Genomic DNA, 22,965 nt, shown 5'->3' with positions numbered 1-22,965 from the left:
CCTTAGAATAAACGTAAAATATTTGCATTCTGATGGGAAGGGTGAAACATCCTCAGATTGCAGTGTGGAAAGAACAGAAAATGAGAAACAGGCATCAGTCTTTGCAGGAATGTGCTCTGCATTGTGCACTGGCAGCAAAGTCTGCAGAGTAACCAGCATGTCAAAAAGTAACGCTGACTAGAGACAGCATGTTTTTCCAGTTTGACAAACTAAAGGCTCGGAAATCCGCTTTGCCAAAATTCTTTGAAGTTACAAGAGAAACTTCAAAAATGCAGATACCAAGAATGAAACCTCCAAGAAATGTATCGCCTGTACTTGTGCTACTGGCTGTTTTGATTATACTTAAACATCAGGCTGACGACACATACCTTTACTAAAATAATCTACATGCATATCCAGAAAAGCAGAATATTTAAAGCTGTTCACTTTTCGCGGCTCAATTTTTTATTGGACAGAAAAAGTAAAGAAACAAGGGGTTTAAACAACTAGACTTGAACACGTACTAGAGGTATACTCATCATCTTCGTCGTCCTCTTCTTCGTCCTTGTAGAGTATAGGTCCATCTGAATCATCTGAGTCGTTGGCCTGGTTTTCTCGAATTGAGTCAGGAATGACAGTCACCTCTGGGCTTTCCACATTGACGGTTTGTTGTCTCTCTCCCTCTGCAGTCCCAACAATCCTACCAAAGGCCAAGCCAAACACTCATTTAGTTTACCTAAAATATTCATTAGGATGAGCCTTTATCAAAATCAGGGAAAGAGGACAACATATTCAAGACTTTAAAGGGGATAACATTATTCATTTTTTAAATTAATATTTTTCTCTGAGTCCATTTATAATGTTAAATGCCAAGAGAGTAATAATATAGTTTTTCATGGCCATTTTCTCTCCTCTCTTTGACTGTTTGAACTAAATGGTTTATTTTTGGCTGCTGTGCCTTTAAGAAACGGCCACTCCACATGTGAGATGATTGCTGCGCTTCAGTGATCACACTTCTTTTTTTCTTTCTTAACATTTTAAGTAGCACAAGTTTTACAATCTGTCCTGTTGATTCATTATGATATTACACCTTCAGTGCAGTTGTGAAGCTGCAATGCTTTAGGTTTGGCTAAAAAAAGTTGAGATCCAAAAACTAAATCAGAAAGGGCTACATATATAATTATGCGATAATGTTCCAAACAAGACAACTAACAATATGACTAAAACTTTATCACTAACCACATTTCCTATCACACAAGTTACAAGATCAAAGTCTATTTGATGTCTCGTGAAATATTGGTTACAAAAGCATTTTGGCAAACTATAAAAATATAGCACAACTAAAAATAAAGAACAATCCTTTAGTCTGAAGTTATATTGCTGAAATAGTTGCACTACCAGTCAAAAGTCACATATACTTAAAGTTAAAAATCAAATAAATGCTGTTCTTTTTAACTTTCTATTCTTCAAAAAAATCCAGAAAAAAAAAATCATGCTTTCCACAAAAATATTAAGCACCACAATTGTTTTCAATATTGATAATATGATTAAACCATTACACCGTGAGCACCAAATAAGCATATTATAATGATTTTTAAAGGCTCAGGTATCCAACCACCTATTTTTTAATGCGTATTTTGGAATATCACATTAAAAATGCTGGTTGGAAATGGAAAGATGTGCATGAATTATAAAAATGCACATGAAAAAACCTTACGCTCTCAATTAATGCATACAATAGTGGATGTGATTAGATAACTGAACTAACTAGCAGACCAATTTCATTGCACATCATCTAAAATGTTGGTTTGATCATTCTGAAATGCCTGAGCCAAAGTCTGTCATCAGAATAATTTGGTATAATTCCCTCCCAGAAGTGTCTCACATGATTACATTCCCAAACAACAGGCATCTGAATGCAATATAACATCTATAGCATTTATTGTGTTTCATCTGCATGCTCTGAGATGCAAGTCATTTATGATGTAGGAAAAAAGAGCCACCGTTTCTTCACCGATTGCAGCATCTTCCATTTTTATTACAGATATTTTGCGCCAATTTCCCAGGAAGTGGAGATTTTGTTCTCTTGAACACATGGGAAGTAAACGCGGCTTTATTCGCAAATGTTTTATGCAATATTCCAATCTTACTCATGAGTTAATTTCACAACTTTGGGTGGAAACACAACTATTGAAGACTTAAGTAATGGCTGCTGAAAATTAATCTGTGCCATCACAGGAATAAACTATATTTCAAAATATATTAAAATAATAAACAGTTATTTTAAATTATAATAATATTTCACAATATTACTGTTTTACTGAATTTTGGATCACATAAATACAAAAAGTAGTCTTACCGACCCCAAACAATAGGGGTACAGCAGTGTACATTATTGTAAATTTACCCCAATCTCATTAAACGTCTGATTGGAGGATGACACACAGCATGACTTACCTTTAGGAGAAATATATTGACATGCACATGTGCTATATAATAATTATTAAAAGCACAACATTAGAGGAATATAGATTTTACAAAAAATAACAACATATAAACTGACCTTTGTATCTGGTCTGCCGCTGCCCTCTCTTTCTCTTTTTCGCTCTCTGTGCTCACAGGTTCACCTAAAGTGTCTGAGGAGAGTTCATTTGAGGATCCAGTGAATGATGTTTCCTCTGTGGCTTGGTTAACATGGGGCTGTCTTTTGTCCATCTCGGCAGAGGACTCGGAAAGTTGATCGGCACCCTTCCCATCCTGAGATTTCTCCTCTGCTTTCTCATTAACATTTGAGGTCAATTCTTTTTTCCTTTGGTCCTTTTTAGTGGCGCTTTCCACAGTCTCAGACGGGGTTTTGGAAGGGGGCCGCGGTGACCTGGAGGGTGCGGGTTTTTTGGCAGACTTGGCTTGTACTGCTGTTAGTTCTGAGTTGTTGTTCTTTGGGGTTTTTGAGCAGGTCGATGAAGATGATTGACCCGAAGCTTGAGTGGAACTCTTGGATGTGCCTGCAGTTTTCTTAGGATTCAATGTTTTTGCTGTGAAGAAATTCAGAGAAATAAGAGAATTAGAGATCTTAAAACGATAAGTTAATGGCTACACCAACAACAGTGGCGGCGTTTTAAAAGCTTTTTCTAAAACTAGAGACGGATTACTTGTACTAAGTAAGTAAAAGTGCCGGATCCAGGCCGTTTCCAGATCTGACGAAGGACTTTCGCCTGGACCCGATGACAATGCAGTGCTGAAGTGCCAACTAGCCTCTCCCTATGGAGGATCCCTATACCACTCTACAGATAAAGAGTTGTGGAATTTTTCGTTTCGAGTACCTACCCAAAGTGATAAGATAAAATAAAAATTCTGCATCAAAATTTATAGACAAGTAGTTTGTTTAGGCATGGTTTGTAAGGAATTATAAACCTGCGCACATATATTCAAACGCACATAACTATAGAATCAATTCTTAATGCGCATGTGAACGCCATCAGCGTCTATCACAGGTTCACGTTTAAAGTCTGTTTAGAGAGAACGGTGTCGTCTTAGCGGCCCCTAATTTAATAACAAACTATCATTTAGACTGAAGTGAATCAATCAAAACTAACTTTAGCTGGAAAAAACATTTTTCAAGAGCCACTATAAAACCAAACCAATCTCTGTTACCTTAAATTATATCTTTATCTCTGTAAAGCTGCTTTGAAACAATCTACATTGTTAAAAGCGCTATATAAATGAGGATGACTTGACTTGACTAAGACATAATGACAGAACTAATAGATAACATCAGATAGTGTATTTTCACATGCAGTTTCACCACTAAAAAACAAAATTCCTATACGAAGGTCACTGCTGACCAAAGATATGAGTTTAGTTTGACATTCACAGAAGCCAGGAAATTCAAAACACTATAAAACAAATAATCTGGGGTTCTCGTATTCATTTGCTGAAATTAAGAATATTACGAATGAAAAATAATAAATCAATAATAAAGTGCTTCAGTTAACAGGGGAAGCTGTCAAGCCACCAATGATGGGACACAGTGGACAGGTAAAAGGATAAAGGAACAGTTCCCCCTGTTTATACACAATTACATGAGTGTGGTGTACATGCACAAAGTCCTGGTTACATGCAAAATCCAGTACATTTATTATATCATTATATTCAGACACAAATGCAAACATCAATACAAGATTATAATATGTTTAACAATGAGACATGTAATGCAAGCAGAATAACAATACAAGAAAGCCATACTGGGTCACAAATGAGTCAGGATACCACTTTGCACAGTACTGGATAACGTAAACCCAAACTAGTTAAAGCATGAATCCAGCTAACTGCACATTTGCACATTCTCACACAAATGTTGATAAATTTGGCTGACATTTCTGACAGCTTTTTTTGTTCTTCGAAAGAACAAGTTGGTTCCCAGTTTGACTGGTCAGGGGGAAAGAGATGCAAGCAGGAACCCCTCCATGCAGAGCTTGTTCCCCACACATGCAATCACAATGCTCTATTCTCAATACTGACACGTGTACTCACCATTACCACGAGTGGCAGTTCGGGTGGTTTGTTTGGGTGGAGGAACGGAGACCTGCTTATTGGTGGTCTTGGTTACCTTTTTCCCCCCTGCTTGGCCACCTTTCTTCACACCTGAGTTTGTGACCTCACCAGAGGGTTTTGGGAGTGTGGTCTGGTGTTTTTTAGTAGGGGTTTTTGGAACGGTTGACTCACTGGCCTTTGGGCTGGGCTTGCTGTCATTCCTCTCTACTGAGCACAGAGGAGCAGAGCACCCTAAACGGTCATGTCAGCACATAGTCAAATAGTATAAATAGAGAATTTAGAAAATTCTAATTGGATAAGCTACGTTTTAAGCCATTTTTAATACACAAATATGACCACACATACATTACATCAAGTAGCAACTGTGAACTAAATTAATGTTTAGCCGATATATATTGGTGTCATATATAATGATGTAACATTTTATTCAGCAAGGAAGCAATAAAATGATCAAAAGTTACATAGAACTTTTGTAACAATTTAAAAGTCTTTACTATTTCAAATAAATGCTGTGCTTAACGTTAAGTTGAACTTAACATTAATCAAAGACTCCTGAAAAATATTTTAAGCAGTTTAAACTGCTAAGCATTACGCTGTTTTCAACATGATAATAAGAAATGTTTCTTGAGCACTATATCAGCATATTAGAATGATTTATGAAGGGTCATGTGACACTGTAGACTGGAGAAATGGCTGCTGAAAATTCTGCTTTGCCATCACAGGAATAAATTACTTTTTAAAATGCATTCAAATAGAAGAGAGTTATTTCAAATAAAAAAATAAATGCAGCCTTGGTGAGCATAAGAAAAAGACATCTTGATGACTGTGTGTGTGTGTGTGTGTGTGTGTGTGTGTGTGTGTGTGTGTGTGTGTGTGTGTGTGTGTGTGTGTGTGTGTGTGTGTGTGTGTGTGTGTGTGTGTAATTATTATTAATTTAAATGATTTATTAAACTATTTATTAATTAAACCTTGGTCTTATGCTCTTGTTGGCATTTTATAAAAGCGTTTTATAATGAGTGTTCTTCCACACAGCGCAAGCGCCTCAAGTGGCTTAATGCTTTAGTGCATCTATTCCCTCATCCACTTCAAAATTAACCCCATGAAACATAAATTATTTTCATTGGTTGAAGGAAAAGGTGGAAACAATTACAGAATTGTTGTAGAACAATAAAGAGGAAGAAATGATACAAATATAATTGTGTTGACGTTTCCCTTCCATATCTTGTATGCCCACAACTTATGATGCAAAGAAAAATTCCAAAATTATGTCAGCCTAATTGGCACATTACCCATAAAAGGATGGTCTCAATAGCATGCATAACATCCATCTTGTTATTATTAAAAAAAAGTTTTATTATAGCTTCAAAACCAAATCTGCTGAACTATAGGGCACATAAGACACTAGACCTCCTAAGGAGGTCAGACAATCAAGAGATGTTCATTAATGACATATAGAACAAACTTCAAAACAGGAACAAAAATAACCTTCTCAGGAAATGTTCTTGTTCTTCAAATAACTTCATTTGTACTGTTTATTAAAAATTTGACCACATCTTCAACACATTTCACTGAACAAGATAAAACTGTTGCTCCAAAGCTGCTCACACTTCCTCTAAAATAACGGACTTCATTTCTATGAGTGACAGTCTTTATCAACCCATTTTGATACATTGCTCTTTGCACACGCGTTGATTTCACTAATGTTGTTCAATCACAATGATATATGAAATGATATGGATGGTGTGATGTGCAAAAATTAAATTGCAACAAAATATGGTGAAGAAATTTCCCAAAACTACAACAGAATCATGCAGCAAAACCTATGAAAGGCCCCTCCAGTTAGACTAAATAATTTTACTCATTAGTGGTTTGAGCTTAAAACATCATCAAAAAAACATTATCGGTACGGTTGGACATGTTAAAGACTCAACCATCTTTATTTTGCCCAGTTTTACCGGATTAAACAGAAAACTGTACCTTCTGGGTCCTCTGCCACTGCCGCCAAGTCTTTTTCTTCAGGGACCAGTTCTGGTGTTTCAATGTCCACTTTAACATTTTCAGTAACTCCACTGGGCAATGCATGACCATTCAAGGTCTCTGTGTTCAAAGGATCATCTAAAGATAGACAAAAATGGCTCAGTTAACATGAAACCAATACGACATGCCAGCTATTCAGTAAAAACAGAATTTTGTTACATTAACATTTAAGTCGTCCTGCAGATGTTCTAAGACTGAGAGCTCAATAGATCGGACTGTGATTTTCTGAAAGGCACTGCATATAAAAGTATTAGTAAGAGACTTTACTCTGACTCCCTCTACATGTGAGAACAGCAGAATCCCTCCCAATGTTCTGACTCAATCTCATTATTTTGGATGTGCAAGTCCATGAGGTTCTTAGCTTTTCTTATATGGACAACATCAAATTAAAGCTATTTAAATGGAAAACATTCCTGGGTGGTAAAATATATGAATAATCTTTAATTGAATCTTTAACACCCTTTGCTTCTCATTTGTTTATGGTTACTGGCTATGGTAATGCATTTTTCTTCTACTGTAGGTGATGGTACCATAGTGGTTAAAGATTAAAGATCGCATCCGATAACACACTAGCACGACTTTACACATGAAGTACAGAGATGCTTATTTCACCCTTTTTTCACCTTCATTTAAACATGGGTTGCTACAGGGACCTGCCTTTATATTGTATTATAAATCAATTTAGACAATAAACAAACTAATAATTCTAATGAGTCATTCCTTTAATTTCACAGAAAACAGCTCAGCATCACATTTACTTGCTTTATTTAAAATCTAACCTTGGTCTGGAATAAGGACACCTTTCCTTATGAGCTCTTCTCGAGTTTGTCTGGTGGATATTTTCCTCTCCAGAACTATAAAGATAAAGGACATATCAAGACATCATTATATCAAGAACACTATATGGTTACTATGGTTCACAGAGTTCAGTAAAAGTGCAGACTGCTGCCAGGTGTAATACGTTGTATGCAATGGATTTTATGATCCGTGGCGTGTCTACCGTATCCATCCAACATAATCACCATTTGAATATCATGCTGGATGATGTAACTTTCATGAAATTGTGAGGAAGCATCAAGAAAAGCCAAGAGGGTATCAATGAGATAACTACATTCTGAATATACTGTGCATGGATGGATGAATTGTCCTGAGCATAAACATGCTATTAGGGATATACCTTTGGACAGGTCCTGAAACTTATCACTGGTCCTCTTCTTTCTCCATTTCCAAGGTTTAAAGATCTTGCCCAGAGAAGAGAGCTTTCCTCCCTTTCCTTTCAGCTGAGGAGACTGCGAGCTTCCCACCACATCACAGTTGGCCAGTGAAGATTTTTCCAGACCGTCCACTAAAAGTGAATCAAAGCGAGGAAAAATGAGAACATTGAATGAAATGAATAATACAAACTCAGCTGACCTCAAGACAATGGAAAATAGCCAACAGGTTTCTACAACAGGAAATACTTGTGTGAATGATTGTTTCTGAACAGAACAACAGACATTAATTAAGGCACCCTCAAGCAGCAAGAACAACTAGCTGACTCTTTCCATGAATAGCATACAAAAACAGTATACAAGAGCCTGAAACAAATTAATACTTTTACTCAAGCAAGGACAAATTAAATGGTTCAAACGTGACTAAAGACATTTAATGTTACAAAAGATTTCCATTTCAAATAAATGCGGTTTGTATTAATTAAAGTATCCTGAAAAATCTGTTATATCCGTTTCCAAAAAAAATATTTAGCAGCACAATTGTTTTCAACATTGAGAATAATAATAAGAAGAAATGTTTCTTGATAACTAAATCAGCATATTATAATGATTTCTGAAAATTCAGCTTTGCCATCACAGGAATAAATTATATTCAGAAATATTTTAATTATTGATTAGTGATTACTGCTTTTACAGTTGTTTTTTAATCAAATAAATGTAGCCTTGGTGAGCACAAGAGACTTTTTTCAAAAGCCCTCAACAATCTTATAGACTGGAAACTTATGAATATTAGTGTAGTGTAGATGCATTTAAAAATACTGAATTTATATTGCAACCCTGTTACAAAATGTTTAAATGAATGGGTGACAGGGTTGCAATATATTAAAGGCACAGCATGTAAGTTTCGCCGCTGGGTAGCTTTCTGAAAATACCTACTACATGCCAATAAGGCAGTTTACACCTGGTATTAAGATGCATAATACGTTTTTCATCTTCAACCAATCTTAGGTCTCCAGCCAAAGTTTAAATCCCACCTGGCTAGTGCGCTTCCCTTTATGTTAATGTGTTAGGTCAGTAGGCAGGCAGAGAGTAGGCGTCTTTTGTGGCGGTTCGAACGCTTTCGACCACATCAGCATTTACACTACGAAAGCAATCCGGTCAGATGCGTTTTCAACTACCTCTGGATGTGGTCAAAAGTGGACAAGCTCAAAACTTTTCAGACCCTGTTTACACCTGTATTGAGCATCGTCCACTTGTGATCCTATCGACCAAAATGCATCATAATACAAGGTGTAAACAGGGCCTTAGTCAACAATGACCCTTAATCACAGAACAGGTCGATTATTTTAGGTTAGGTGCTCACTTGAAGTGTAAGGTTTGCAAATGTGATTCAGCCAAGAATTGAACTCTCTTCCACCCCACCCTGACTACTACATCATTTCTTCTTAGCTTGCAAAAAGAAGACATATTTCCACACGCAAAAAGATATTAAACCTGTTCATCAAACATAATCCAACAGAACAGCAAAGCTAAAGTCATAGACACCTCCCCAGATGAAGTGTAGGATGATCACAAGAGCATTTCCACACGGCTAAATGAGATCAAAGAACTGAAAACAATAAACAAAGAGTCAGGCTCCAAAGCGGTGACACCATTTATCATTTTAAGAAATGCATACACACTTACATTGTTCTCAACAGAATTACAGCAGAGACCCCGGTCAGTGCGTGCATGTGTCACTGTTATTTTTGCCAGATTTTTCATACAATGAAAGTCAGTGGTGTCCAATGTTGTTTGGACTCCAATATTCCCTTAAAGTCTTTTTTTGTGTTCCACAGAAGAAAGTCATAAAGCACTGGGAAAAAAAAAGACTTTTCGTAGTTCGTACTCCAATAATCTTGGTTTAATTTACAAGAAAATATGATTCCAGAATTTATTACAAAATTTCATGTTTAATTCAATTTGTTACTTGACATTTCTTCGTAATTATTTGTTTCAAAGTAAATCCTACACCATTTTTTCCAATTGATGTCTAGGAGGACATGAAAGGGAGTAAATTATGAAATAATAGGAGAGGAGAAAGTAACTTCCTGGCTATTGAGTTTGAACTATGATTCAGATGGAAAATAACTTTTCACAACTGTCCATTACTAAAATAGTCACACACCAAAATGTAGCTTCACATTGACATTTACCACACATTTCCGATGCAGTTTGATGTAGTTCACTCTCTGTCCTTAATGTAGTTTCATAAGATCCTAAATGCATAGATTTTCTGTCGCAGTGCAGAAAACAGTGTCTTCTCAGCCATGTCGACAACACAAACCAAACTCTTTCAGAATTCAACTACAACTAGTGTTTGAGAGTGGGTCAAAGTAGACTTTGTTCTCAGGCAGCCCATGAAGACCATATGTTTGTAACAGATTTTCATAATATCAGTCTATGTAGCTTGGTGCAGGAAGTAAGACTGGAATTACTGATAACTTCTTTCAGGCAGTTTAGAATCAGTTCTTTCCTTTTATCATGCACTTGTCACAATGACGGAATTTTCACACCGAAAATATAAACTTGAGAAAACACCGGTGTTACTGATAACACTGGTCGGTGTGGTTGATATTGTTTCTAATTTGCAGGCATCAGGGAGTCACTATCAGTATGCGGTGCATTGAAATCGTTTTTGCAATCACGCGTACACTTTGTATAGGGAGCGGCGGTACTGATCCTAAGATCTTTACAAGATAAGAAAAGATGTCAATGATGATTGTCAACACAAAAGAAGATATTTTGTAGAATGTAAGTAACCAAATAGTTTATGGGCCCCACGGACACAGAATGGGAGAAAAAAAAAATACTATGGAAGTCAATGGGGCCCATCTGTTTGGTTACCCATATTCTTCAAAATATATTCTTTTGTGTCAGCAGAAGAAAGAAATTCATCAAATTTGGGAACAACTTGAGGGTGAATAAATGACAGAATTTTTGGGTGAACTATCCCATTAAGCTCCAAAACTACACTTCAGCTACACATCAATACACCGTTTACCGGGGCAATGTGAATGCTACAATCTGTTAATATGGCCGCCCAACATGCACATCTTCCACAAGCATCATGAAACATCCTGAAGTTCAAAATCTGACCAGCAACCAGGATATTTTTCACAGAAATGTGAGAGACCCAAACACGAAGCCTGTTTTTCACACTACACGTAGGGATTTCATTAGCGACACACGTAACATGAATGTGCTAGATAGCATTTCTGTGGTCTTTTCACCACCATCATGAGAATGCCAAAGCGCCTCTTCACTAATCAATTCTCCCTAAGGAGCCACTGACCCTAAACTTCATTGGCCTGTCAACAGTCAGTTCGCCATGATTGGATTATTAATAGAATGTGTAACTCCCAGAACTCCCAGTGATGAGAGCAGTCCCTGAGATCAACCACAGATGAACATGTGTGGATGCTGCGGAACAAAAGTAGAGCCACAGTACACTGTTGAAAAAATTTACATAATGCCAGTTTGATACTGACACCAACATGAGGAGATAGTTGCATGTAATATTTTAAACCATTAAAAAAAAAATTAGGAAAGCATTAAAGGGTGAGTAGTACACCCAAATATTTAAATTCTGTCACAATTTACTCACCCTCCTGTTGTTCCAAACCCGTAATACTTTTGTTCATCTTCCAAACACAAATGAAGATATTTTGAATGAAATCTGGGAAATTTCTGTCCCTCAATTGACAGTCCACACGACTACCTATTTGCCGCATCAAAAAGTTCATAAAGAGATCTTAAAAATAATCCATAATGAATTAAGCAGTTTAGTCCAAATTGAGTGAAAAGACACGATCGCTTTATATGATCAACAGATTGAATTTAGGCTTTTATTCACATAAACATTCATCTACTCAAACATCAGTTGTGGTAAACGCGCAAGGTCAAGGTCAAGGCTTGCTTGACGTGTGTCAACCAATGAGGTTCATTCTCGTGTTACACAGGACGTTTGAGCTTCTGCATGAACCAATAAGGTTTGTTCTCGCACATCAAACAAGTTTACAAATTTGTAAACTTTTTATGTTCGCTGATCAATGTTTATATATGAATAAAAGCCTAAACTCAATCATATTAATCATACTGTATAAAGCGATCGTGTCTCTTCAGAAAATTTGTAAACCGCTCAATTCAAATGGATTAGTTTTACAATATCTTTATGAACTTTTTGAAGTGACAAAGTAGTAGTTGTGTGGACTGTCAATGGAGGGAAAGAAAGCTCTCAGATTTCATTAAAATATCTTCATTTGGGTTCCGAAGATGAATTATGGGTTTGGAACGACATGAGGGTGAGTAAATGTTGAGAGATTCTTTATGTTTAGGTGAACTATCCCTTTAAGATGTTTAAGAAGTCGCTGATATAAACTAAGTTGTAATTTAGTCCGTGAATCAGTTGTCCAAAAAAGAAAACTCAAACTTGCACAATATGTTTTAGCAAAAATATATGTTCATTAATTTGTAGTTTTATAATGGAGCATATAATTGAAAATGACTAAATATTCTTCCTTGTGTTAATTTATTGAAAAAATAAGGTGAAAACAGAAAACACACCTTAATTTGGGTCTTGGCTTTAGTAGTTTAAATGAAACAATGGTTGCAGAGCAACTACATTATATAAAATATTGAATATTACCAAAATGCTGAAAAATATGGAGAATTTTTTTAGCCACACCATTCAGATCTATATTATGGCAAAATGCATGCAAAATTATGTTTTATAGTATCACATTTGAATTTGTTCAGCTGGCTAAATTCCTCAATTCCTCTTTTATATGGGGAGGCCACTGAAAATGCATCAAACATGACAAATAATCATGAGAACCTGAAAACAAAAGGCATCAGTTATTAAAACCTCTAAGGCTTCCAAAGGAGGCATGTGAGACTTAACAGTTAAAAAAGTTCACGGGAGCCATATTTTAGTGCAGCTCATATCAATATCCCTGACAGCATATTTCTTACAAAACAATCACATATTTGACTTGCCTTATGCTTCTAAAAATAAATACAAAGCAGCTGTAAAGAGATCTGGGGGTAAGTGATGACTAAAAAAGCCACTCTGCCTGAAAATGAGTTCATTGTCTCAATGCTTTTAAGTCTTGCTAGTCAACAAATGAGCAGAGGACGTTTATAAAAGTTGCAGCCTGTTTTTGATAACAGGTAAATGCATAAAGGCAACAAAGAATCATAATCTAGGACTGTATTAAATTATGCTGGCAGCATTTGAATACCACATCCCCAGTTCCTCGTGATACAAGGAAAAAACAAAAAGCCAATTTCAGTCAACACTTTCTTCCCCTATTGAAAGACAGGAAATGCCTATCTTTTAATGGCCTTTCCTATAAAATGATTTAAAAGAACTAGACCAAAGACAAAAACAGCACTGACGATTTCTGGATCTAATTCATAGAGAAGCAGTCAGTGCCATTCAACCAAATCTTCGCTTTGCCAAAAATCATATCCAGTTTTCATTTCTGTGGCCTTTCAAACCCAGTACAGTTGCTATACATTTCAGACCCAGTCAAAACAATTTAAAGCATAATTCAGTTTTATTTAAAAAACCATATACATGCTGTTCAACACAATAACATCTGATCAACCATCTTTTGAGAGCTGGTAAACTGATCAGTAGAAGCTTTCATCACTCTGGCAATAATGGAAATTACGGGGAAATGAAGGTAGTGGGAAATCTCGTGATTCAACATTTGGTTCAGAAAGAAGCTTAAGATAATCACAGTGCATTGTGGAGTACTTGCTTGAAATTTTTGCTATTGTAATTTGATTGTAGTGCATACTAAATCACTTCATTGACTGTTTTTTTTAAACAAATAATGTAAAATAAACACTTTCCAGACTCATATCACTCCTGTATTAATGTAACCAAAACCATTAAACCTGCTATTTAGACATGGGTTTTGATAATGAATAAACTAGTATTTACCCTGTTCTTTGTTCAATTTACTGTACAAATATAGGCTACTTCTAATATAAACCATCCATAAATTACAAGATAATAATTCGAACTTAAACCAGAATTAGGAAGTACATTTCTAACAGCACATTATTACGAGAAACGAGAGCAAAAGAACACAGTGAAACAATCATTTCCTGAACGCACGAGCCATTACATTTTTGTTGTTTCGTCCTCTTCAAGGGAGGATGTTATAGTTAAGTTTAATGATCCATCAACGCAAACACCTCAATTCGCCGAAAGATGCGCGTGACGAAGTCCCACTTGTTGATCGTTTGCATACACGCGCCACGAGACAACAAAAATCCACGCGCTTGTTAATAATGGGAGCGTTTTGGTTCGTCTCGAAGATAGCCTACTATCAGATTAGGTCAAAGCCAATGTGCAAACACCAGACTTGAAAATGAACTTGGTTTCCCGCGGACTCGGACTTAACTAGCTCTAAAAAGTCACGTCTTCCCTCCCTGGCCGTTTATTGAAATAGTGGTGTGGGTGAGTAAACAGCGAGTCACTGAACAAGCCCTTCATACACTTACCGCTCGTTCTCTGAGACAAGCTGGAGACAGATGTCTGGCCCATGACGATCTTCAATGGGCCGCTAAACAATAATCATACGACGCCCCAAGAACTTGTACAACAAAGCCCACTCGATCGACATAACAGGAGACTCATTTCCCTCCTCCAACTCTGAGATCTGCTTCTTAAAAGAGCTTTTCCATATGTGAACTCGCAAGAAACGTAATCGAGCTCCGAGTCTCCGGATTTAAATGCCTGTCATTCCTTTTTTGCAGACTGTAGTTTTAGCAGTCAGAGGTCATAAGGAGGAAGTTTCAAGCCCCTCCTCGCTTCAGCCCTGCTTAAAGCATGGAAATGTATGATGGTGAAACACATAGGCCTATGTGTTGACCAAAAGTGACATCATTAGAAATGACTAGTCCTCGTGCTATTTTCGACTACACCGCTTTACTGTATATAAGCAACATGGTTTATTCTGTTCATAATGTCTTTTGCTAACTGTCAAATGACTTTTTATCTGTCTTTGTGAACAAGAAATGACAGTGTAAAAGTTTCCCTTAGTTTTACATCTAACTAAACAGAGTCTAACTAAAGCTGTATCAAATATTTATACTAAAGATCATTCATTAGGCTATTGATGATTTCAAGACCTGATTGTTTGAATTAAAATTTGTAAAACGTTTTATATTTTTAAAAGGACTTCGAGTTTGTTGACACCTTATTGTTGAAAGTCAGTTTCTGAGTAGACAATTGACCTTCAATAGCGGGGCATGTTGTCACACTGGAACTGGCCATTTAACAGGCTGTCAAATGCTTTCAGCAAAATTCAAACAATATAAAAATATGAAAGATTTAGCATTTTATGAAACAGCAAAAAGTAAATACTGTAACATATAAAAATAACATTGGCAATTGTGTTTCAGTTAACAAATTATATAAATTAAAACCACAGACAACCTGCCCCGGCCTGACCTGAATGAAAATACCCTTGTCTTGAGAACACTGTTAAACCTTTTAGCTAAAATGTACCTTCATTATACAGCTGACCTTGACCGAATGTCAGTGTGGTTTTATTTTGCACAATAAACCATATTTAAGGTTTGACTATTTTAGGTGTTTGAAACCAACATCTAAACCGAGCACTAGAGAAAACACTCAAAACCAAATAGTTACTAAGATACAGTCCTTTTGACAACTTCCATTTCTCCTTTACATCCCATGAAAATAAACATGCATTTTTTCATAACAAAACAGTAGGTTTAATGGTGGCAAATGCTAATGCTGCTATAATCTTGAAGTTTGCTTGCGCCTATTGCTTTGTTTTCCTGCAAAAGAGGCCAAAAGCCCCACAAACTTACCCACAATCCCCTCTTCCAAAGCTAAAATTGTGGGAGGGATTCAGAGCAGGAAGTCTTATGGAAGCAAGCCAACTCTAGAGATGTGAGCTATTGTTTTGCGCACAGCTAAGCTGAATGTTCTCATCAAGTATGAGCTCTCCACCCCTTCCCCTACTTCCTGAAGGTCCTCCTCGCCATCATAACACCACCCTGAGTAAAACAAGCTACAAATAGTGTGATTTGTTGATGTAATCTTTGCATTATATGATTAAAATTTTGTTACTCATTTCATTCAAGAGGAGTGAAATCGTAGTATACACACACACACACACACACACACACACACACACACACACACACACACACACACACACACACACACACAATTTTGGCAATTTGACCAAATGGAGGTCCTTTGTATCATATATATATATTGTATATACATACATACATGCATACATACAGACACTGCAGAAAAATGTTGCTGCCTTAAATTAAGGACAATCAACTTGGATGTTTAAGTCATTTCAACTTAAATTACATTAAACTGACTTAAAAATGAGTTGAATTTTGTATAGGCCTAACTTATAAAAATGTTGAAAATTGCTTAACTTATTTTGATGAGTTACAGCAATGTAAAAACATAAATGTTGTCATAACTTATGAAATTAAATATTTTACAGTGTACACTCGCCGATGCTTTGCCGATTTGACCAAATGGAGGGCCTTTGCTGGGGTTAGCAGAAGCACTGTATGGCTGGTAAGTGGTCAGAGTGGCATGTCATTCTGATATCATGGTCTGTCTGCATCTGTTCAGTTAACACTGACAGGGAACCAACTGTACTCTGATAACCACTTTCACATGCATCACATATTGAACACATACTGTAAGACAGACACTCATAGACTCCAAAGAATCCACTTAAACCAAACTACTACCAAAACAATGCAGTTATAAGGGATGGTCATGCCAAACAAACGGTTTATTTTTAGCCATGGAAGAATAATAGTAGAAAGAATATCTCCATGCTAAAGAATATCTCTGGGAAACTATTATAGACAGCTACATTAGTATGCAAAAAAACAAAAACAAAAACATAATCACTATATTCTATAATGGATTCCTGAAATGCATCGATTATGGCCATGGCCAAGGTTTAAAAATAGAAGAGGTGTATGGAGAGTCACCAAATCACAACACACCTCCTCATACCCTGACAGTATCCCGGTGAACACTGCCATCTATTGACCAAATACATACACTCCGCATGCAAATATCTCATTGGATTGAAAGCTATACATCTCTGTTTACTTCTCAGGATTGATATATGGTTTATGCATATGTTTGCATGTATTTTTGTTTCTATTTAATATATCTCGGAATGTCAGAAACGTTCATCACAAATTGTAATAAGTAAATCTGTTCAATCAAATAAAGTGAATTCACTTACTGGCGCGATTGTTGGTCCACATGCATTGCCATACCGATGCTCTACCGGGTCTCTTTTGAGAACACCTTAATCTGATTTCCAATGTAGTCAGATATCCCAAGAGACACACGTCTGGACTAACTGTAGAGAGAACAATCTATCCATTTGCTCTAGAGTGCAGCCTGAGTGCATATGGGAAGACAATAATGGCATACAGCTAATAAGTATAAAGCGGATCTGTTTGCATCCCATCAAAAAAAAAAAGTTTATACAATGTCTATGCATTAGTCTTTAATACACTGCTCATCAGCTCATGAGCTACCAGCTTTCCCCCCTTATATTGTTAAATGTCAGCATTAGTTTTATTTAATTCATGATTATAGCAGAGATTTGTGGCAATGCCCATAGAAATTATCATTTCATGCCTTTGGAGTTCACCAATCCCCTAAATGGGTGCAATGACCGTCCAAAACTTAAATGCAGCATCACTGGAAAAGATGTAGGAAAAGCTCATAAATTATTAACTGCCAATCTCAGCACAAAATAGCAGCTAATTATTGTTTAAGTGATGCCATTTAGTTCTTTCCTCTGCTCAGATGATTTATTTATTAACTCTAAACCCAGAGAAAAGTTGTAGTGTGTTAGAAAACAAGATTATTGCACCTCATCATGGTGTGCAAATATATAAACCATAGAATCAACTCTGCAAATTTAAGGAAGTTGCTGAGTTCTAAAGATAATTATCTCATACAACTAAAGTAAGATGCATGAGACATAAGGAGTTTTGTTAACCAAGCATCACCTAAAAACATAAAACATTTCAGACCAAACAGATGATGTATTGCTGGAAATGTTTCTGTAGACTTCTGGCTCCTGTTGGGAGCACAACAAGGTATGGCAAACCTTGTCGATCAATACTTGACATCCTGCCTGTAAGTGTTTTTCCCCAGCACGGATGGCTTATTTGGAAATCTGGGACATTTAATAATAGTACATCGCAGGGGCAGTGGAGAGCATTAAGTTTCACTAATCAGAGAAACAAATGCTGATGATGCTCCCAACATTGGAAGGACCAACACTGTCCACCAGCACACTGATAAGAGGTATTACTAAGACACTAAACATATGCAGACACACATTATGTTTAATAAAGGGGTGTAATACCATATCATGGAGTTTAACACATAGTTACTTCGGATTTATGTGTAAGGATACAGGTATACACACATATGTGAGTAAATTTTCATGCTAGGTAACTAAATAATGTCTATAATTAGTCATTGGCTAATCAATTATTAGATTACGCTCACCAGTGTTTGAGTTAGAGGCTAAGTATAAGTTTTGCACAGGTATTTTATTCACTTGCTTTTACTTGTCTTTAAAACTGACTGAGCACTTGAGGGTTTTGAATAGAAAGAGTTAATTTAGAGTTTCACTGTCCAATCTTGGGCTTTTACTAACAACTAGCAACACGAATGTAGCATCTTGCTAATGTTATTAGCTATGTCATGGAAGGGCTCTCTGCAGTCAGACATGATTCATTTATGAATTTATGCGAGTAAAAGTATCCAATAACAGGCATTACTGAGGGAATGGGAGTAGTATTTATGTGATCTCAATATGCCTGCCCCCATGAGAAGACCCATTCATCTAAAATAAAACACCTTTTATTCTACTATTAATACATAGTGTTAGAGTACATAATTTTAAATATATTTTTCCAAAAATACTCATTAATTTTTCTTTATTGTATTTTATACTTATTGGTTTATATAATGATATTGGAGAATGTGGAGCTCATACTCAATGAGGAAAAAACACCTTAGTTTTATTTAGGGCCACAAACTGAGCAAAACTATGAAATATAATTTGGAGCAGCTGCTGATATTTATATGGCCAAAAAGTTAAATGAAATTCTGATAGCTTGTAATGTAAAATCAATGAGATCTTCATGACATTATAGTAGGCTACTTGCACAAAATGCATATAAATATCAGTTATCACTATAGTCTATATCTCCCAAAATTGTGTCTTAGTAAGATTTAAATGCTTAGTTTTATTATCAAAGCTCTGTAGGTTTTATTGTGGGGGCAAAATATATAGTGCAATCGAGTTTATAGAGTTAAAAATCCTTTCAATTTCCACATGGATTTCACCTCTATCAGATCGTAAACAGTAAGTCATATGCCTCTTTAATTTTAACAACAGGTTATACCACATTTCCTGTGCATTTCCACTGATACAGCAGATCCATTCAGTAACACAGTGACTAACTTTTTCAAAGTACGAATTACCTCATCTCAATTCCTGCCATGAAATAATAACCCAGCTTATGTAAATATGTTAGTGTCCACGCAAAAACCCCAAACCTGAAAGCTTATGCAAACCACTCCCAAACAAATATGAATTTCCTTTGCAAAATATCCAGAGGGCTCTCCTCTGTAGTTTGTGTCAAAGGCATTATCACAGCGAGCCACACACACACTTGCGTGCACACACACACACAGAGACTTTGAAATGTATTTTAGGTAGAAAAACAGGATATCAATGCAGTTAGAAAAACTTCTGCTCTATTTTGATATACATGACACCTGTGAGTAATACCATATCAGTTCTTGTCAGGTTTTTACTTTACTAAAAACACATATTCACAGGCAAGTTATTTATGTCAGATTTCCTCTTTGCTGTCAAAATAAATTACAGAATGAGAGGCCAAACCAACTAGCAGCATTTCCATGCTATGACACACAAATAAGCATTGCAAATCCATTGGAACATCATAGACACTGACCAAAAATAGGGCAATAATACACAGCACCAGAGCTTAGCCTCTATGTGTTCATTCAATAATTATACATCACACTAACTGGATTCCCAGAATGTGAGCCGATAATGAAAACATCAATACAATGTGAGGCATGTTAAAGAGGATATATTTCAACAGATTATCAATATCACACAAGACTTCCCAACAACATGACCGCAATCTAACACTCTTCTTCAGACCAAAATATCTAGAATAAGGTATTTTAACGTAATAAGAATGAAGCCTAATAAAAATGTTAGAAACATTATGATCTTGTTTAAGCAGAGTATTGTATATATCAACATGCACACACTCACTTCATACACATGCTAGACAAGTGTGAAAAAGTTGAGGACTTACAGGCATGTTCCATGACTGGAAGGTTATTAAAAAAAAAATCGACTGCTCCAGTGAGATGGTCTTCAGTTTCCTTTCTCACTTTTTCTCTCCGACTCCCTCTCCCTCTCTCTCTCTCTCCCTCTCTCACTCTCTCACTCTCTCTCCTCACTTCCTGTGGTGCTCTCGCAGCCTTCTTCTCTGCAGTGGTGCATGGCAGGAAGAGCGGCGAAGGCTGGAGGATGACAAACAGCCATTACCTCCATTAAAGTGAGCTGACTGAGTCAGTCTGAGCCCATCAAGTGGAACCTCCCAGTCCACTGGGGCTTTCAGCTATCGCCTTTGGCTACAGGGAATGGGGTTGGGGAGGAGGAGTGAGCTGATGTAGCGTGAGACAGCTCTGTAGCCTTCCTTAAATTACTCGCGTCCAGCTGAAACAGATGACTATAGTATTATCGCCGGCGTTAAGTTGTTTTACACGCCATACATGGTGAAGCACATAAGTGAAGTGCTTGCCGGTGCATGTGATGTGCTACATTCCAAAGGAAAGTATGCCATCTCAGGGTCAAAGCAGGCCAGGGCCTCGCACAAGTGGGCTTGACGGAAGCGTCAATCGTGGGTGAGAATCTGTAAGAATTTCTTTCCAATCTATTTTCGTGTTGCAACCTGACGTCAAGATTTGGCTGAAATTCAGAGAGGATGAATCACTGCAAGAGATGTTCCTCTCTGGCTGTACGGGAAACAAGAGTATAGGTTTTTAAAGCTCACATTTGAAGGCTGCATATGAACCTAAACATTTTCTTGGCATTGGTCAAAGCCAGGTTACATGGATGCACTAGTCGATATTTTATAAGTGAACAGTGAGATGTTGCCATATTTACACTGCAGAAGTGCTTCTGAAGTTCCATTTTGGTGTCTTTACATGATGCTCAAAGGTGGCATAAATGCATCTATGCAGCATTACAACTGTATACTTTGATACTAGAGGCTTGGGTGTATCAGAGCAGCATAATTCAGTCTGCATTATGTCTTTACAAAGAATTTTGAGCAAGCATAGAGCAGCCTAAACTCAACTGTTAAAACAGTCATTCTACTGCACCTTTTCATCTTTTTTGCAATTAAAAACATACTTAGTATTCCACGTGGATTAAAATGTTGTTTAAAGCTACACTGTGTATTTTTTTAAATTCTTAGCAAAAAACACTTTGTTCTTTCAAAATTATATGTGCTCATTCATGTGTAATTACTTCCACATACTAGTATTCTCGTAATTGTAGAATCTGGCTTTCAGATCACACACGAGCGAGTCGCTCAAATGGCGGCAGCCATGTTGCGCCTCCATCTTGAAAATACATTAGCCAAAGAGGGACATACCTGAAAATTGAAGCTTCACCTTTCGCGCTTTTACAATCAGTGGCACCGTGACGAATGCGAGAGGGAGATTACTCGCGACTGCCGGCAAATTTGAAAGCCTGTTGAAGATGGAGGATCACGCCTTACCTTTCCCTCTACCTTTAACTTTCCCTCGAATCATCTGATCTCTGACTCTGCTCACGGAGAAAATGATGTAGCCTACGCTGTAAACATTGCCTTACAATATTAATCTTGTACAATATACAGAATAACGATAGCACTGATATTTTACTAACATTAGCTTGCATTCGTTTGGGAACCTGATAGCTGATGTTAGCAATGAAATGGTACCAAAATAATGAAAACGTAAAACTATTGTTCGTTTTACATAGAGGTCAACTGACTAAATAACTAAATGCAATTTGTAATAGTTTTCTAAAGTAGCCTCATCACTTGAAGGAACACTCATGGACGAAGTCGAATTGGAAGCCATTTAAATCTTAAAAGTTAAAAAAAGTTAAAACGCCCTCGGAATGGAAGGGGCTAGAAAGTAATATTCAGTTGGTAGTCATATACAATTTCACGGCTAGATGGGAGAAAATCTTGCACAGTGTAGCTTTAATAGAATGTTCTGGATTCTATTGGAATTTAAGATGAATAATGTAATTGTTTAACAGAGATGGAAGCTCGAGTCTGTGACTTGACTTTAACTCATGAACAACGGACTCTAGACTTAACTTGGACTTGGAGACAGACTTTTTTTGGTATGACATTCCCGCTTGCATTCTCTCGTTACTACCCCACACGACAGTATGAAACACAACATTTTACTATTCATTCATTACCTATCAATATATGCTGAAGCAAACACACCAAGCCAGCTATTTTATACACACGTGATGCATCTGAACGCACGCATATTTATCCCCCATTGGAAAAGTGGTTATATAAATGAACAACAAGCAGTAACAATATAGCCAAATCTTTCCTTTTGATAATCCTCTGTCATTTAATTTGAAAATCAATTAATTAATCCAAAGGTGAGCTGCGGTGTTGCACAGCTGTCAAAGGCTTGCTTGCTGTCTATTTTCAAGAAGTACACGTTTCCTTGTACTTTCCCCTGACCCAAACTATTTGCTACCATATGCATATATTCAAATTTACCAAGTTAACTTGCATATGGACTGAATGGGCAATTTCATACGCATTTTTTGAATCTGTCCGACTCATTTCCACAGACCGGTTTATTGAATCAGGATGTGTTAGTATATCGGCTTATCACAAAGACAGAAATATTGTTCTTTGTTTACTGTAACACTTATTTATGCATGTTTTTTTTTTTTTACTGCCGGCACTCACTGGAAGACTACATTACCCATCATTG

At 36.7% G+C, this 22,965-nt stretch overlaps 1 protein-coding gene across 9 annotated transcripts in view; it reads right to left on the bottom strand.

Moving 5' to 3' along the window:
• Positions 1 to 22,965, bottom strand: part of phactr2 (phosphatase and actin regulator 2) — a 41,441-nt gene that overhangs the window by 11,971 nt on the left and 6,505 nt on the right. The window contains exons 1-7 of one of the 9 annotated variants that reach the window (XM_077237116.1): positions 20,253 to 22,197; positions 7,748 to 7,915; positions 7,350 to 7,424; positions 6,511 to 6,648; positions 4,513 to 4,740; positions 2,543 to 3,014; positions 504 to 679 (exon numbers count right to left, since the gene is read on the bottom strand). In XM_077237116.1, the coding sequence (XP_077093231.1) occupies positions 504 to 679; positions 2,543 to 3,014; positions 4,513 to 4,740; positions 6,511 to 6,648; positions 7,350 to 7,424; positions 7,748 to 7,915; positions 20,253 to 20,265 (1,270 nt within the window). In that variant the 5' untranslated portion in view covers positions 20,266 to 22,197. Of the gene's footprint in view, positions 1 to 503; positions 680 to 2,542; positions 3,015 to 4,512; positions 4,741 to 6,510; positions 6,649 to 7,349; positions 7,425 to 7,747; positions 7,916 to 14,339; positions 14,701 to 20,252; positions 22,198 to 22,965 lie in introns of those variants that run through there. The other 8 variants (XM_077237117.1, XM_077237115.1, XM_077237114.1 and 5 more) reach the window with 8 other exon arrangements.

This window comes from Siphateles boraxobius, unplaced genomic scaffold (assembly GCF_051911475.1).
Source record: "Siphateles boraxobius isolate OS27281-9 unplaced genomic scaffold, OSU_SipBor_1 20, whole genome shotgun sequence".
NCBI lineage: Eukaryota > Metazoa > Chordata > Actinopteri > Cypriniformes > Leuciscidae > Siphateles > Siphateles boraxobius.
Note: the sequence above shows the minus strand (reverse complement) of the source record. Positions and strands in the feature narration are given on the sequence as shown.